This window comes from Chinchilla lanigera, unplaced genomic scaffold, assembly GCF_000276665.1.
Source record: "Chinchilla lanigera isolate Chin_1 unplaced genomic scaffold, ChiLan1.0 scaffold00022, whole genome shotgun sequence".
Taxonomy (NCBI): Eukaryota; Metazoa; Chordata; class Mammalia; order Rodentia; family Chinchillidae; genus Chinchilla; species Chinchilla lanigera.
The window spans coordinates 1,444,112-1,461,464 of record NW_004955423.1 but is presented as its reverse complement, the minus strand read 5'-3'; the positions used below and the strand labels follow the sequence as shown (position 1 = coordinate 1,461,464).

The 17,353-nt window shown below is 35.6% G+C and overlaps 1 protein-coding gene across 2 annotated transcripts in view; it reads right to left on the bottom strand.

Moving 5' to 3' along the window:
* Positions 1-4,494: 4,494 nt before the first annotated feature.
* Tmed5 (transmembrane p24 trafficking protein 5) overlaps positions 4,495-17,353 on the bottom strand; it is a 20,343-nt gene continuing 7,484 nt past the window's right edge. Inside the window, exons 2-4 of one of the 2 annotated variants that reach the window (XM_005385018.2) lie at positions 10,591-10,688; positions 5,972-6,155; positions 4,495-5,044 (exon numbers count right to left, since the gene is read on the bottom strand). In XM_005385018.2, coding sequence (XP_005385075.1) covers positions 4,826-5,044; positions 5,972-6,155; positions 10,591-10,688 — 501 coding nt within the window. In that variant the 3' untranslated portion in view covers positions 4,495-4,825. Of the gene's footprint in view, positions 5,069-5,967; positions 6,156-10,590; positions 10,689-17,353 lie in introns of both variants that reach the window. The other variant, XM_005385019.2, reaches the window with a different exon arrangement.

Below are 17,353 nucleotides of genomic sequence, written 5' to 3'. Positions count from 1 at the left end.
TGTTTTAGAATGGAATTTTGTTTTTTTTTTTGGTTTTTCTCCGGTACCGGGAACCGAACTCACGACCTTGCACTTGCCAGGCAGGCGCTTTTGCCGCTGAGCTAAATCCCCAGCCCCTAGAATGGAATTGATTGAAAAACCAAGGGATTCTTATTTCGTATTTTATGTGAAAAATAATCAGGATCAATTTTATTTTTTGGTGCCAGGAATCAAACTCAGGACCTTGTAATTGCCAGGCAGGCGCTGTTCCACTAAGCTATATCCCCAGCAAGGATCAACTGTTTAAAGTTCCCTCAATAATATATTTCACCAACCTACTTAAAATCTTAGTGAATTAATACTTTAATGTGGCAGTTTTTGGCTATCATTACTTTGGATTTAATACAAGGATACAAATTATTTTGCTCATTCAGAAATATATATAACAAAACAATATTTCAACCATAAAATACTGCTACACCGACTTTATGTTTCATATTTTTATTCTGAAATAACCATAAGTTGTTGGGAAGAGAATTCACCAATAAAAAAAATATACAGGGAAATGTGTTACCCTTAATAGTTTTTCCCAATGGCAACATTTTGCATAGTGCAATATAAGTCAGGAAAATTGATCTTGCTACAATCCAGAATTTATTCAGATTTCACTAATTTTACATATCCACTTAGCCATGTAGTTCTATGCACTTTTGTCACATGGCAATCTGTGTAACCACTGTCAAGATAGAGAAATGTTCTTCCACAAGGCTCCTTTTATACCGTATAGACAAGCCACTCTTTTCTTTTTGGTTTTTCTCCGGTACTGGGAACCGAACTCACGACCTTGCGCTTGCCAGGCAGGCGCTTTGCCGCTGAGCTAAATCCCCAGCCCCGACAAGCTACTCTTATGCAAGCTGGTAGAAATCCTTAGGCACCTTTGTGCTTAAGCATTGTTTTCAGATGTTTGGGCTTCTCAGAGGTTTGTCAGAAACTGGAGCCATCCCTTCTATTTTCTATGCCTAACCTTGGCAACGACTAATCTATTATTTCCATCATTTTATTTCAAGAATGTCACATAGTTACCATAAACCATGTACACTTTTGAGCTTGGCTTTTTTCACTGAGTGTCATTCCTCAGAGGTCCATCTAAATTACTGCATATATCACCAGTAGGTTGTCCTGGCCTGGGAGTGTAACTCAATGGCAGAGCACTTGCCTAGTGTGTGTGCCCAAGGCCCTGGTTTTGATCCCCACCGTTACCCCCGACCAATGTCCTGTTTTTAGTGCATAATATTGCATGGTCTGGAAATATTACCACTTAATCATTTGCTTTTATGTGTGTCTGTGCTACTGGGGATGGATCACCTAGCTAACAAATGTCCAAGGATAACTGACTTTATTAAAAGTTATGATTAGTGAGCCATATTCTAAAACTAAAGAATCAATTTCTGTGGGTAGAAGAGTGGAACAAATTCCCTGGGACCTTGTTTAGCCATCTAAACTTGAGAACTGATGTACTTTGTATTTTGAGGATCTTTTAGGTATAATGCATGTCCATACAACAGATAATTATATAAACTCCAATAGAAAGTAGTATGATATAGATAGAGAGTTCCTTTCAAAATTGCAGAGTAGAGCACATTTAATCAAGACTTAGGTCAAAAAGCTTTTATGGGGGCTGGGGATTTAGCTCAGCGGCAAAAGCGCCTGCCTGGCAAGCGCAAGGTCGTGAGTTTGGTTCCCGGTACCGGAGGGAAAAAAAAAAAAAAAAAAAAAGCTTTTATGATAGAAAGAATTTACAATGATCGGTAAGATTTTCTTTCATAGTAATTTTATTATGTTGCTTGTTACCCCAGTCTTGTTACCTATAGACTTGTTCATTTAAGATGGCTGGCTGTTCACAAGTATACACAGTGAATAATACTCCATGTTATACACCAAATGAAACAACATTTGCTCCATGCTGATTTTTTTTAAAACTTCAAAATATAATTTCATAATCATAAATATTTGATTACTGTCAATTTTAAGCCATCATAATATTCAAGAATGATCAATATACTTAAATTTAAATTGGTAACATTTCAATGCTATTTTCAAACTCTGCTTTCTACATGTTCACATTCACATGAAAGAACAGCACATCACTAATGATCAAAATGTAAATCAGAAAGAACGCCAGGCCTTAGCTGATTGTTGTGTTAGGAACCCATGACAAATCAGCTCTTAAGTGATGAACAGCTTCCTTCATTTTAGGAAAATATGACTAAAAGTCTTTAATACTTTCAAGATTTATTTCATAAAACTAAAAAACCATATGAAGTGGATAATAAACCAAGATTTTTGTCCTTTTTAAATGAATTTTACTTTTTTTGGTTAATACAGAAAACATGCTTAATATCACTATTCAGTATGTGTCTACAAAAAATAAAACTGTCCTTAATCTTCCTACATGTTTTTTCAAATAAAGACATTACTACACTCACATGGTAAGAGGTTACTGAATCAGCTATAAAATCAGTGACAAAAATCATGTATTACTGTAAAAGATGATGTAACAAATTCATTGTCAGATAAGGAATCAGTATAGCATATCGAAGACATACATAAGAGGTAGAATTCTTAATCACATTTTCATAGGAAAGATGCAGTAGTTTGTATCTATACCCTGCTTTACTAGTTGTAGTACTATAAATCTGCTCACGAATTTCACAGGGCAAAAGGGAGGGCTCTCCATAAAAGGTGATCTTCCTGACCTTTTTTTTGTATGTGTTACAGGGACTTCTAGGCACCTGAAGCATTTTCTTGGCCAATTAAGGTAACTGATCATATAGGGTGTTAATCTCATGTTTAAAAAGCCTCAGTAGGGAAATAGAAACATTTTTTCCCCCAAGGGCCTTGAGGAGGAGAGGCAAATGTCTCTCTTTTACCACTCTGAGCATAAATTATAAATGATGTCACATTTCTCTGGGTATCATCATTGCTCATCAAGCTCTCCATCAATATATAGACAGGTTCTGTACCCAAATTTTTAATTTGATTTTTTCTAACTCACAATGTATTTATCATAATAGTACAAATAGGTATAACTTTAAAACTGTTTCACTCATGATGAAGTTAAATTACTGTTCCATTAAGATTCTACAGATTAAAGTACTAGGGTTGCAGAGAGTTTCATGTGTATATGCGTTATTTATATGTTAGGTGTTTATAACTTGGGACTCTGTTTCTAATCTTCAGTGTCAGTAAGTTGATCAGAAAGGTCATTTTATGGATGTTATATTTACACCCAAAGCTAAACCTCATAGTGGGACTTACATTTCATAAGTTGTTCCTGAATAGTTATTAAAGATATTTCAAAACTGTAATTATAGAAATTCAAATAGAATTTTTTTTTCCAGCTAACTGGGAAATACCTCCTATGATTTATTTTAGGACTGTGATATCATAATGAGCATGTAAGACTGCAGATATTTATTTATAGTTCTACTTAACTTTATTTATTTATTTATTTTTTCTTGTTTTTTCTTTTTCCGGTACTGGTAATTGAACTCACGACCTTGTGCTTGCCAGGCAGGCACTGTGCCACTGAGCTAAATCCCCAGCCCCTACTTAGCTTTATTTTAAATCAGGTATTCGTAAGTTTATTTCAATTCTTTCTGTGTCTAATACTTTTGGAAACTAAAAAAAAAAAGATTTATTTACACTAGGCCGAGATACTTTTAGCAGAATTTCCTTAACTGCTGGTAATGGTATGTTATCAAAGTCAGTAATCATGTTAAAATTTGCACAACACTGTTGACAGATAATATAAAAATAAATGTATTTTATCTCATTTAATTTTAAAGTCCTACACTTTAGCTGCTGTCACAGAATGCATCCTTATGGGAAATGAGCAAGCTTTATTTATATATCTTCAATCCAGAAAATGTTCAATTATATATTCTGCATTTCAAAGAAAAAACTTGTCCTAACTTAATGAAAAAGTATGCCTTTGCAGTTTGAAGAATAAAAATGATCTTTTGGGAGTGTAGGCTAAGTACATCAAACTAACACTTCTGCTAACATTTTCATTGAACTAATTGTCTTTAAAAATCTCAAATGTATTTCAAAGGTATCTTTCTATTTATCTGTTAGAAAAGATACATATGTAAATAGAAAAGATATATTTAATCCATAATCATGTAATTCTTAGATTTATAACGATATATCAAAAATTTCTATAATTAATTTTTCAGGGTTTTTTGGCAGGGTACCAGGAATCAAACTCAGGACCTTGCGCTTGCCAGACGGGCGCTGTGCCACTGAGCTGCATCCCCAGCCTTCTACAATTAATTTGCAATTGCCACCATTACAAAGAAATTTCTAAGTAAAAGCAGATTGTGTGGTATTGCATTTATGCCCAGTGTTAATTCACAAATGATATCTGTAAAAAAATTTTTTTTTTTTTTGCGGTACTGGGGATCGAACTCACGACCTCACGCTTGCCGGGCAGGCGCTTACGCCACTGAGCTATATCCCTATCCCTAGAAATTGGCTGATTTCTTTTTTTTTTTTTTTTTTGCGTGTAAAAATTTTAAAACTTAGAAAAATGCAGTTATTAGTAAGAATTTCAATTAAACTTACACTTATGTAAAATATTCCAGTTACACACTTAAGTGTAACTGGATGAGTGAAGTAGATTGCACAGAAAACGAAGACTTTCACATTAAAATTATACTTATTTTACACTTATTGAGAATGTCTGCAAACGTTTTGAAAAGACTACTAATGGTCTTGACTATTAATGGTAACAACTGCACTTTTCTGACCCCACTTTTTTCCAATTTTGTTAAGTAGTTGAGTTTTAAGTTCTACTTTTTCTTTTATCTTCAAATAGACTCTTCAGCATATAAACTTGAATAGCTGAGACTACCACCATGACAACTAAGTTAACCATAGACCAGAAATTGACTCTATCAAAGTTGCTTTCTTGTATGTTTCGATCACGGGCTTCAAATGCTCTGAGCAGAGTTTGTATATGACCACTTTTGCTTACTCTGGACTTGATGCTGTTGATGGATTCCTGGAGATAAATAAAATAATTTTACTATAAAAAATACTCAGAAATTTTAACTTAACTTAAAACAGGCTCTATGGTTTTTTTTTTTAATCCAAACATAATTTTAGGATAAATGGGGGCATAATTCAGTTAAAAGTAGTAGTCATTTTATTTAAAAATCCACTGTAAGATTATATAGTAGTTCTCCTGATATATTTAAATTATTGTTTAGTTATTTATAAAGGTATAAGGACACTATGCATTAGTAATATGGAATTATTTGAGTGACAGTACCAGAAATCTCATGTGTAGTATCTTTTTTAGCTCATAAAACTATAACAAAATGATTACAGCTTTTCAAAAAATGACAGCTTATTACCTTTAGATATTTACCTGTTTTTTTAATGCATTTTGTGTTTATACTGTTTTGTTCTTTGAATGTTAGTCTGACCAATGTACTATCTGGCAAAACTCCAAATGTTTTTATCTCACAAAGTATTAGTGAAATCAGAAAATATTTCACTTTTACATGTGCTACGTACAAACAACAGTATTTTTTTTGGTACTGGATAGCAAACTCATGACTTCACGCTTGCCAGGCAAGCACTTATGCCGCTGAGCTATATCCCTTGCAAACAATAGTATTTATAATATAAAACGTTTCCATATCACATTTATAAAATGAGGGTACTAATATGTATGCTAAGTTACACACATTCTGGGGAAAAAAAAACTTTGTAATAGGGCCCTAAAAGCTATAACAGAGCTGTATGAACATAAAGTAAAACTGAGATTTGAAATGTTTATAAAAATATTTATGGCAAAAGTACAAAAATATTAGAAATAGTTTTCTTCTGGAAAATGCAGATAAAATGCTTAGTTCAATGCCTATCACATTTTGGCCTCTGGATGTTAATAATTTTTATTACTTTATTAGAAGATCACACTAACCAGGATGTCTTCGAGTTTCATCTCCAACACATCTGTACCAGTAATATATTTCTTCCAGTCTTCTTGTTCTTGTGCCTCTTCTCCCATATTATCCAGGATTAATTCAAAGAAAATTACTTTCTCAGAAATGGTGCTGAATGTATTGTCAAAGCAGAACATGTAATCACCAACTTCAGTTTCTACACTGAATTTAAAAAAATGCATGTTTTCAGTTATTTGTACTTCTATTTGAGATCAAAAGGAAAACAAGTACAGGTGAGAGGGAAGAAAACATGGTTTATAATTGGGTTGCTTCTTGATTTCCTTAGTACTAAAAGGTAATTTATAGTTTCTTGCTGAAGCAATCTGGAAACATATTCAAGTACTTGTAGCTTAAACATGCATGGCATTTACTTGTTTAATTATCTTGATCTAATTTTCAGAAGATGGCAGAATTAAAAACCTAAATATACCATAATTCATAATTTTAATATACATTACTAAAGGAATTTTATTATGAATTCAGTTCATATGCTATGTGTATATGACTATCAATGTATCCTTCAAGTGAGATTAATGTGTAAATTTTCTTTTAAAGATTGTTGTAGTAAGTATTTTCTTCTAGGCCTACTACTAATTAAGTACATTTTCATAATACAGTCTACAAAGGTTAAAGAAAAGGCCTACAGCTAACAAACCTCACTTTCTGTTGGATTACCTTTACTGAATAAATGCCATTCATATATAAACTGAACTTAAAATCTTTGGTCTTAGTACCTTTACATTCAAAATAATTGGCTTGGCCATAATTGACTTGTTAGTGAAGTAGTTTCCCAATGATTTTTAATCTCTATGGTAATGACATTTCCTACTGTAGCCCCAAACAAGAAAACACAGCTTCCTTGAATGAATGGCAAAACTAATTGACACTTTAAAATATGTATCAGTGAAATACCTGTTACCTTTATTCAGTTAATTATTGCACAAGAAACTATTGATAAAACCTTAAGAAACTAGCCAAAAAAGAAATGCTCTGGTATGCCTATGGAGTTCATAAAAATTACCCTGTGAGCACTAATAATAGATACATATATGTAAAAAAAATTAATTTGACTAAAAAAAATTTTTTTTTTGTCCTTTTGGGACAGGGTATGATTATGCAGTTCAGGGTGGCTTTGAGTTCACTTTGTAGCCCAGGCTGGTCTCAAACTTGCAATGATCTTGCCTCAGCCTCCCAAGTGCTGGGATTACAGGTGTGCACCACCACACGCAGTTTAAAAACAGTTTTATAAAATTAATTTTAGAATAAATTTACCTGTGCTGAAAAGTTTTGAACAATTAATAGATTTTAATTACATTACCAATCATGTATGTATGTATTTATTTATTTTTGTCTTTTTGAGACAAGGTCTCGCTATGCAGTTCAGGCTGACCTTGAGCTCACTTTGTAGCCCAGGCTGGTCTGGAACTCACAGTGATCCTTCTGCCTCAGCCTCCTCTGAGTGGGCGTGCACCACCATGCCCAGGTAATCTTATGTATTTATGTGAACTGCTGTTAGTTACACTTAATACACTGCTCTATATTGCAAATACATGCATTAAAGTTACTCCAAAAATAGTTAAAATTTGTGTTTAATATGAATAGCTTCCAATTTTTAAAGTTCTAACAATTTTGAACTTAATTATGTTTAATTCAGCTTTACTTATCCATTCTTAATCTGTGGGTTGAATAAAAAAACACGCTTTGTTTTATCTGGTGTATTTATTATTTACAGCACAGATATATAACGAAGTATGCAGAATATCCGTGTTATTAAAATTTCAAGGGGAGAAAGGTATGTGAAAAGGTTCCAAGCAGGGGAAAAAGGTACAAATAGAAAAAAGCTGAAAAACACTGACTCAAATATATGGGTTTCAGCAGGTGTATGAAAAACAAAAAATTCCTTACTACGTTATAGTATTGCAAAAATTTGTGTTGACAGCTTTTAGTAAAAAGGAATCTTATTACAAACATGGAATATCATAGAACTAAAATCCATAAATTTCTAGTAAAATGAGGTAATTTAAAATAAGTGCTAGTAGTATAGGTTAGGGTAATATTAATTCAATTGTCTAGAAAAAACTGCAATCATATATTACTCCTCATTACAAACAGTGGTAGACAAACACACTGTTTAAACTATTTAGTTCTGTTTGAAGATATTTTCACTAACCTTATTTTGCCGGACATTTCTTTCTTTTTTCTTTCTTTATTTTTTTTTGTCTTTTTGAGCCAAGGTCTTGCTATCCTGTTCAGGCTGGCCTTGAGCTCACTTTGTAGTCCAGGCTGGTCCTGAACTCACAATGATCCTCCTGCCTCAGCCTCCTGAGTGTTGGGATTACAGTTTTTTTTTTTTATATCGTGACTTGAACTCAGGACCTTGCACTTGCCAGGCAGGTGTTGTGCCACTGAGATATCTCCCCAGCCTCACTAGACATTTATTTCCAAGATGTCTTAAGGAAAAATCTACTTTTGGGTCATAATTGAGATTTTAGTTGGTTTTATAAAATTAATATAGCTAAACATGAAAGTTTTGTTGTAAATCCAGTTTTTAGAAATATTTTTAATTTGCTATCACGATTAACAATGAGTTGTACTGCCTAAGTTTAAGATACTGGCCTTGCTTTTCACTAGCTGGTATCTTTCAGCAACTCACTTAGCTATACACTATGCCTCATTAACAAAATGACATTATATACCTCAGTATTCTGGTGAAGAATAAAAAAATTAATATGGCAAAGTGCATACTGGTTTGGCGTATTGAAAGAACTCAATAATGAACTATGATAAACTCAATTCTTTTTCTCCCAATGGTTTAACAATAAGTAATTCTATAAAAGCAATAAAATACCTCTTTTCTCCTAACAGTTAATTTTATCTAAAAAAAAAGCAGATAATTAGGCAGGCACTGTGCTGCTGAGCTATATCCTTGGCCCAGAAGCAGATAATTAGGGACAAGTAAAAATTGAAATTTTTTATATTCTGAAACTTAAACATGAACTATTTTTGTTCATATACCTATCAAAGAGAAAACAATTAATTTGTAGCTTATCAATTTTAAATCACTATTTTATTTAATTAATTAATTTTTTTGGTACTAGGAATCCAACTTAGGACCTTGTGCTTGCCAGCAGGTGCTGTGCCACTGAGCTATATCCCTGGTCCTCTATTTTATTAAAAGTTTATACAGGTATTTTTCTGTGTTTCATGTAGTGTAAAGGCCATTTAAAAAACCATTTTCGCTGATAGTCGCATTGGATGCCTGTAATCCCAACATGTCAGGAGACTAACCCAGGTGGATTGTAAATTTGAGCCCAGCCTGGACAACTTTGTGTCTTTATGAGATCTTACCTCAAAATAAAAAGGGCTGGGGGTGTAGCTCAGTGTGAAGGCCTTGAATTCAATCCCCAGTCCACACACACACACACATACACACACACAAAAAAAAAAGCAGCAAAAAATCAAAAATTATTTAAAATTATCATTCTAAAAAGATATGGTTCAGACTTTTTCCCCTCTCATTTATGTATCTATTTAGTATTTACTCAGTATCAATTACATGCCAGGCACTTTGGTTAACAAAAACCAGTAAGTATAATAATAGCTAGTACTTACTATAGTGCTATGTGCCAGGGATGTTCTGAGCATCATATGGTAGAAACCAAGAGTTTTGGTTCAGCCTGTCTCCACCCTGAATGTGTATCCCTGCAGACTTATTTAACGTCTCTGAGCATCCTTGTCTGTAAAACGGGAATTGGGAATCAAAGACTCTATCTTGTAGTGGGTAGAGTTATTTAGAAGCCTATGATATGCCAACTTTATGACAAATAATACTGTCTGGATTTACTAATCTTCCTTTTAGTTTTAATATAATATTGACTAAAGAATGTGCTGTTGTGAAAGAGAATGGGACAGGGAAACATACCAGTGAGATATGAAGAGAGAACAATATAAGAAGAGACTGTAACTTTTTGTAGAACTCTGAACTCAGAGATGTTTTTTTCTACATGGTTTCCTATGATGAGATACAGGCGTTTTAATTAGAGTGAGGTGTGAGTAAAACAGTTTACACACACAAAGATGTATTACACTTTTATTTTCAAGAAAGATGATTATGAATAAAAATGATAAAGCTAGCAGCTCAATAAATCTTTGACACACAACAGTTGTGTAAGAATACTTTTTAGTTAAAATGGAAAGCCTGTGCTAGCCAGACAGGTAAGTGTAAAATACCATAATGGATTGAATACAGTACCTAGGGAATATTAATATATTTACGCAAAGAAAAAATATATATATGTGCTGCTAAAAGGAGCACAAGAAAGGAAAAATGCAATCAAGATCAAAACAAATCTCTAAAGAAAAAAATTAGCTGGTTGTAGCAACTGATGAGGCTAAAGCAGAATCCTTTGATTCCAGAGATTAAAGGTCAGCCTGGGCAATATGGCAAATCTTTGTCTCAAAAAAAAAAGTTAATGGGATATGTTTTAGTTTAGAAGATGGCTCACCATCAAAGACTGCTTACAATCATTTGGAATGATCTAATACTACTAAATTTTCCTGCCCTGCAGATAGTTCTTTAGCCAAAAACCCAACTTACGTGTGAACTCCATCTGATTTTCTTTGTTCAAAAACTAAAGTTTTGCCTTCTGGAGAGGCAAGATGGAAATCAATATCTAATCCTGCTCCATCTAAGACCTGTGGAAGAGCATACAAGAAAAAAATATGTATTACACATTCTGAAAAATTATAAAGTAGATCAAATGATATAAATATTTTCTTTCAAGCCTCCAAAGTTATGGTTGGGCAAGGAGTTAAAACTTATCTCTTCCCTTACCCATTTGTATTGCCTTCACCTGGATTTAGGCCTTGTGGATATACTAAAAATATACTTTCCTAAGGTAGTACTTTCATTGAGAAGCCTTGTAGAATGCACAGTAATATACATAAGAGTTCAAATGTTGGTACTAGTTCTTTTACTTAATATTTAAGTAATTTAGCCGGGCGTGGTGGCACACGCCTGTAATCCCAGCACTTGGGAGGCTGAGGCAGGAGGATCGTTGCAAGTTTGAGACCAGCCTGAACTGCATAGCAAGACCCTGTCTCGAAAAAGACAAAAAAAAAAAATGTAATTTAAGACATGCTATATACATTTTTGATTTTGTTTCCTTTTCAATGAACAAATATTAATTACCTACTTCTTCACTTAGAATCCAAGGCTTTTATGATCTAACTCCAACTGAGTTCTTTAACACATTATGAACTGTGTATTCCAATCCAGCCAGTCTACTTACTGGCCAGTGAACATGATTTTGTGTCCTATATAATTCCCAAATATCCTTGTAAAGATGATAGTGTAACAGCAGATCACAATTATAGTTTATGCCATATATTGTTTTAAAGTGCTTTAGCTTTATGTAGATTATTTATTCCTTTCAAAACTCTAAAAGGTAGGATCTGTTTTTCTTATTTTACTTAAAAAATAACAAAAACTGAGGCACAGAGTAGTAGCTTTTCCAAAGGTACAAAGCAATTAAGTAGCAAGGTATAATCTGAACGCAGCAATCTGTCTCTAGAGTAATTTCAATGAGTATGCTGTGTTGCTTATAGTCATAGTCCATTTTCCTGAATAGATAAGTTCCTGATCCAAATGAACCCATTCAAGATTTAAATCTTTAGAAGTGGACTCCTCCCCAAGTCTGTCATACTCTCTCTCCTGTATTTCTATAGAATACACACCCATCTTCTTTGATACTTAATCATATATTATCTGGGTCAAAGCATCTTTATCCTGGGTGAAAATTTTCAAATACTCTCTCTATAACTCTATACTGATCCTAACTATGGTAATATATCAATGCTTTGATTTTGTCACAGATGCAAATATTTAATAAGTATATCTGTATGTCTTACAAGTTAAAGCACCTTATTGTTTCACTGTAGAACTGTTCCTTTCCTTGTCTTCCTGTTTTTCCATTCCCTCCCAGCCTTTTCTCTTTTTTACCAGTTGTTAAAAAGTAAAAATTATCTACTTGGAACATTATATAATACAGCCTTTTAATTTTTTTATTATTTTAGTTTATTATGATGTTTGTAGTAGTCTTTTTTAAAAAATGTACATTCAATAGCTACTCTCAAGGGCTGGGGATTTAGCTCAGGGGCACAGCACCTGCCTGGCAAGCGCAAGGTCGTGAGTTCGATTTCCGAACTGGTGGAAAAAAGAGAAGAAAATAGCTACTCTCTTAAATAACATATTTTATTTTTCTTGCTGACTTTAGTAGAATGCTTTATTCCTGTACCCTTAAGATCAGTGAAACTAGTTTCAAATAGCTAGATAAATATACATAATTCTTTTGCTTCTTTAAATCTCAATGAAATGTACAAGCTATACAACAATAAAATACTATAATTCACAACAGCACAGGCAATCTTAGAAAAGAGTAGATAGGCTGAGCTGGTTGTGGTGGTACATATCTGTAATCCCAGCCCTCGAGAGCTAAGGCAGGAGAACAGCCATGAGTTCGAGGCCAGCCTGGGCTATATAGCAACTTCAAAGCCAGCCTGAACTACATAGCGAGATCCTGTCTCAAAAAAAAAAAAAAAAGGCACGTTCAGGATGGTATGGCCATAGACAATGCTAATGGAAATCTAAGAAAGCTGTTAGGAGACTTCAAGAGTAAGAGATTTCTGTATGCTACCACACAGCAAAAGATGTATGTAGCTACCAATACTTAAAATGTCAAAATTTTGAAACTGACTAGAGAAAGGCCACACCTTATTTTCATACTGTTGATTTTTCTTGTGGTTCAAATTCCCAGTTGAGTGTGGAGATGCATGCCTATAATCACAGCCTTTGGGAGGCTGAGGCAGGAGGATTGCTCTTCAAACGAAGCCAGCCTGGGCTACATAGTAAATACAAGGCCAGCCTGAACTTCATAGTGAGATCCTGTCTCCAAGAAAAAGTTCCCACCCAAATAATTAAGACTTAAAAACATGTCCTCACAAGATACAAAATGAATACTGAAAAATCAATAGCTTTTCTATACACCAATAATGAATTAGCTGAAAAGAAATCAGGAAAATAATTCCATTCACAATAGTTTAAAAAAACCCAACCAAGCAACCAATTTAGGGATCAGTCTAACTAAGGAGGTGAAAGACTGCTAGACACTTACAATGAAAATTTCAAACCACCAAAGAAAAATTGAAGACGACCCTAGAAAATGAAAAGACCTCCCACATTCATGAATTGGCAGAATTAATCTTTTTTTTTTTTTGCTCTTTTCTGGTACCGGGAATCGAACTCACGACCTTGCGCTTGCCAGGCAGGTGCTGTGCCACTGAGCTAAATCCCCAGCCCCAGAATTAACATTATTAAATGGGCATATTATAAAAAAATAATCTACAGATTCATTGCAATCTCCATCAAATTTCCAGTGACATTCTTCATAGAACTAGTAAATACAATCCGAAAATTCATATGGAAACACACAAACAGAAAAGCCAAAGCAATCCCAAACAAAGAGAGTGAGGGTAAACGTATCACATTACCTAACTTGAAATTAATTATACTACAAAGCCATAGAAATACTGGCAGGGAACTGGCATGAAGTACACTACAGTCATCTAACTGCAGTCATCTGATTCTGGACAAGGGAGCTGAAGACATATGTTGGAGAAAAGAGCCTCTAACAAATGGTGCTGGGAAAACTGGCTACACATACGTAGAAGACTGCAATTACATTCCTATCTTTCACCAGGTATAAAAATCAATTTCAAAATGGATCAAAGACCAAAGTACAAGACCTAAAACGTCGGAAGTACGAGAAGAGAACATAGGGGAAACACTTCAAGCCACAGGCACAGGCAAGGATTTCCTGAATAGGACTCAAAACAGTATAGGAAATAACAGTAAGAATCAACAAATGGGACTATACAAATTAGAAAGTTTCTCCACCGCAAGGGACATAACTAAGAGTGAAGACACAGGGTGTAGAATGGGAAAAAATCTTTGCCAGCTATTCTTCCAACACCCAAAAGGCAAACAGACTCAACAGACACTTCTAAAAAGAAGTACAAGTGGTCAATAAGGATATGCAAAAACCTTCCAACATCTTTAGGCATTAGGGAAATGCAAAACTACATTGAAATTCCATCTCACCCCAATCAGAATGATCATATGAAGAATATAAAAACAAAAAATGCTGATGAGGATGGGGTGGGTGTGAAGCCTTCTACAATGCTGATAGGAATGTAAATTACTACAGCTACTATACAAAACTGTTTGATTCAGCTGTATCACTCCTTGGCTTATACCTAAAGTTAGCATGCTATAGAAATACCTATATACCTATGTTTACTGTGGCACAATTCACAATAGCCCAGACATGTAACTAGTCTAGGTGCTTATCAATAGATGAGGAAAATGTGGTATTTATACACAATGGACTATTATTCAGTTGTAAAGAAGAATGAAATTATGTCATTTGCAGGAAAACGGATGAAACAGATCATAATAAAATAAGCTAGACTCAGAAAAACAAGTATCACATGTTGCCCCTAATATGTGGAAGCTTAAAAAAGATAGCACTAAAGTAGAAGGGAGATTATTATTAGACAAGAGGAACAGAATAAGTAGGAGACAGAATGGGATGATATGATCAGAATATACCACTGAAACTCAGTATATTATAAAATTAATAGGCACCAATAAAAGACATTTAACAAAAATTAATTTGCCAAGAATGTGATACTATATGTACCTTATTAGTTGGACACTTAACCAGCTCCCTCAAAGAGGCTCACAGGAAGAGCAACTGAGGTTGCTTACCAGTATCTCTGTGTTCTGTAGCCCACATTAAGGCTTTGAGTACCTGAACTTCCAGCCAACTGTACCAGATTCTTCACCCACAGAAACAATAAATGTTTATTGTTTTAAGCCACTAAGGAGTCCTTAAATGCAGTATGTGTCAGAGGAATTCAAGAACATACCATTCACAAAAAAAAGTATGTCAATAAGAAATTTCATAGATAAACTAAAAATGGAATGCCAAAATAAAACCTTAACAGATGGAGTGATACAATGAACATGGGTAATCACCAAAAATCAGAGAGAACTAAAAGGAGCTCAGGAATGCTCAGAACAAGGTGAAAAACTGTAAAATGTAAAGAAGGTATGAGAGAAATAGATAAGAGCCTAAAACAAGGACAGAGCTAAAGACTCCATATATCTAATAAGCATTGTCTTCGTTACTTTTCTCTCCTTGCTGGGACAAAATACCTGATGCCCAAAATTAAGGAAGGAAAGGTTTATTTAGCTTACAGTTTGTGGAAGTTTCAGTCCATACTTGGCAGGTTACAAGGCAGAATGGCACATGGCAGAGGGCTACAGCTCATGGCGGCAGAACACAGCAAAAGCAACAAACACTAAAAAGGGAGGAAAGGCTGCAAGCAGCCTCTTCCTCTCCCTTACATATGCAAACTAGCCACCCCAGGGCAGGTGTAGCTCTCACACCCATAATCAATCAAACTCTAAAAGCCTGCCCCATGACAGCATGAGGCTTTGGGGGGACACACAGACACAAACCATAACAAGCATCTACAGAGAAAAATTAGAAAAGGGAAGGAATGAAATCATTCAGTAAATTCTTGTTTTTAAAGATAAAAGTCCGTATTTTCTTATTTTAAAGATAAAAACAAAAACACATTAACAGACACATAAAACACGCAAACAATAGAAGCAATACAGAATTTCAGACAAGGTGATAGAAAATTAACAATGGTTGCTGTATTACATATTGTCATGTTCAAATTGGTTACTTAGTCAAATAATAGGCATGTAAGATTGACCAAACAATTAAACATTAACTGTCCCTTTTAATAAGGCAATAGAAGTCAGAGTACAACTCTCGCAGCTACCCTGTATGTGTGTATACATATATATATATATATTTTTTTTTCCCCCTTCTTTGTTTTTCTCTTTTCCCTCATCCCAGTTCTATCCTTTTGAGCAGTTTCTTTCCCTTTCACAATATGTATTGTGCCTTTCAGATTTTATTTACTCTTTCAGGTTCTTACACTAGTGAGACAATACGGTATTTACAAATGCGGGTCTGATTTATTTCACTTATGAGTATGGACTCTAGTTTACCTATGAAAGCCTCAAGTTTATCTGTCTTGATAGCTGAGTAACATTCCATTATGTAAAAATACCACATCTTTTTTATCCATTCCTCAGTTGATGGGCATTTGGGTTGCTTCCACGATTTAGCTATGATAAATTGAGCAGTTATAAACATGGGTGCAGGGGGAGCAGGCAGCAGGCACCTGGGAAGCTGCGTGGCGGAGTGCCCCGCACTTGGGCCGGACCCCAGCTGCACAGGCGCCTCGAAAGCAAGCAGCAGGTGCCCAGGAAGCTGTGTGGCAGGGCGTGCCGGTCCTCGGTCCTTGGGCTGGCCCCAGCTGCGCAGGCACCTGGGAAGCGGTGTGGCAGCATACATGCGTGGTCGAGAACTATCCTGCCACAGAGAAGCACTGACACAATCGGCCCATCCCACGCCGGCCGCGGAGGCCCACCCGGGGAACGTGCGTGAACTATCCCGACATGGAGAAACCCCTGGGAAAACATGCCACACAACTGGTTGCTCTTGGCCCTGCCCTTGAGAACGAGAAAGGTCCAGAATCAGCGGAGGAGCAGCTGCTGAACAAGGACTTGGGAGGACATGAGAATACAGATGATGCCCAATGACTCAGAGGTCGAGCTGACTGGGGATGCGAGAGCCATTCGGGAGCTGGAAACTAGGACCTTGCACAATACCTGGGGAGACCCCCTGGAAGCCATTCTCCCCCTGACTGTATAGGCTGCAGTGGAGGGGCGCGTGGAGCTCCAGGGAAGTCTAAAGATATGGATTACATGTGTACCCAATATTCAGATTCTGAAGAACTGCCTTCATGAAGAAGGTACGTGTCTAAGATACCTGCCTGGAACACTTTGTACCTGATGGTGCTGAGACTGACTAGGGGGCCGAGAACTTCATCCACATATTCCTGCCGCCTGTGCTGACGGTTGGGGAGAGGACACTAAGTGGTTGTGGGGTGCCAGTGCACTGGGAGGCTGAAGACGACTGGCATGGGTGCTCCGTTGAGGGCTGAGACAGAAGCCCAAAGAAAAAAAAAGGGAACACTCCTCTGCTTTCTTAGATCACTTACAAGAGGATTCCCTGGATCCCAGTTCAGTAAAGGGACAATTTATTCTTTTTTTTTTTTTTTTTTTTCTCCGGTACCAGGAACCGAACTCACGACCTTGTGCTTTCCAGGCAGGCACTTTGCCGCTGAGCTAAATCCCCAGCCCCCAAGGGACAATT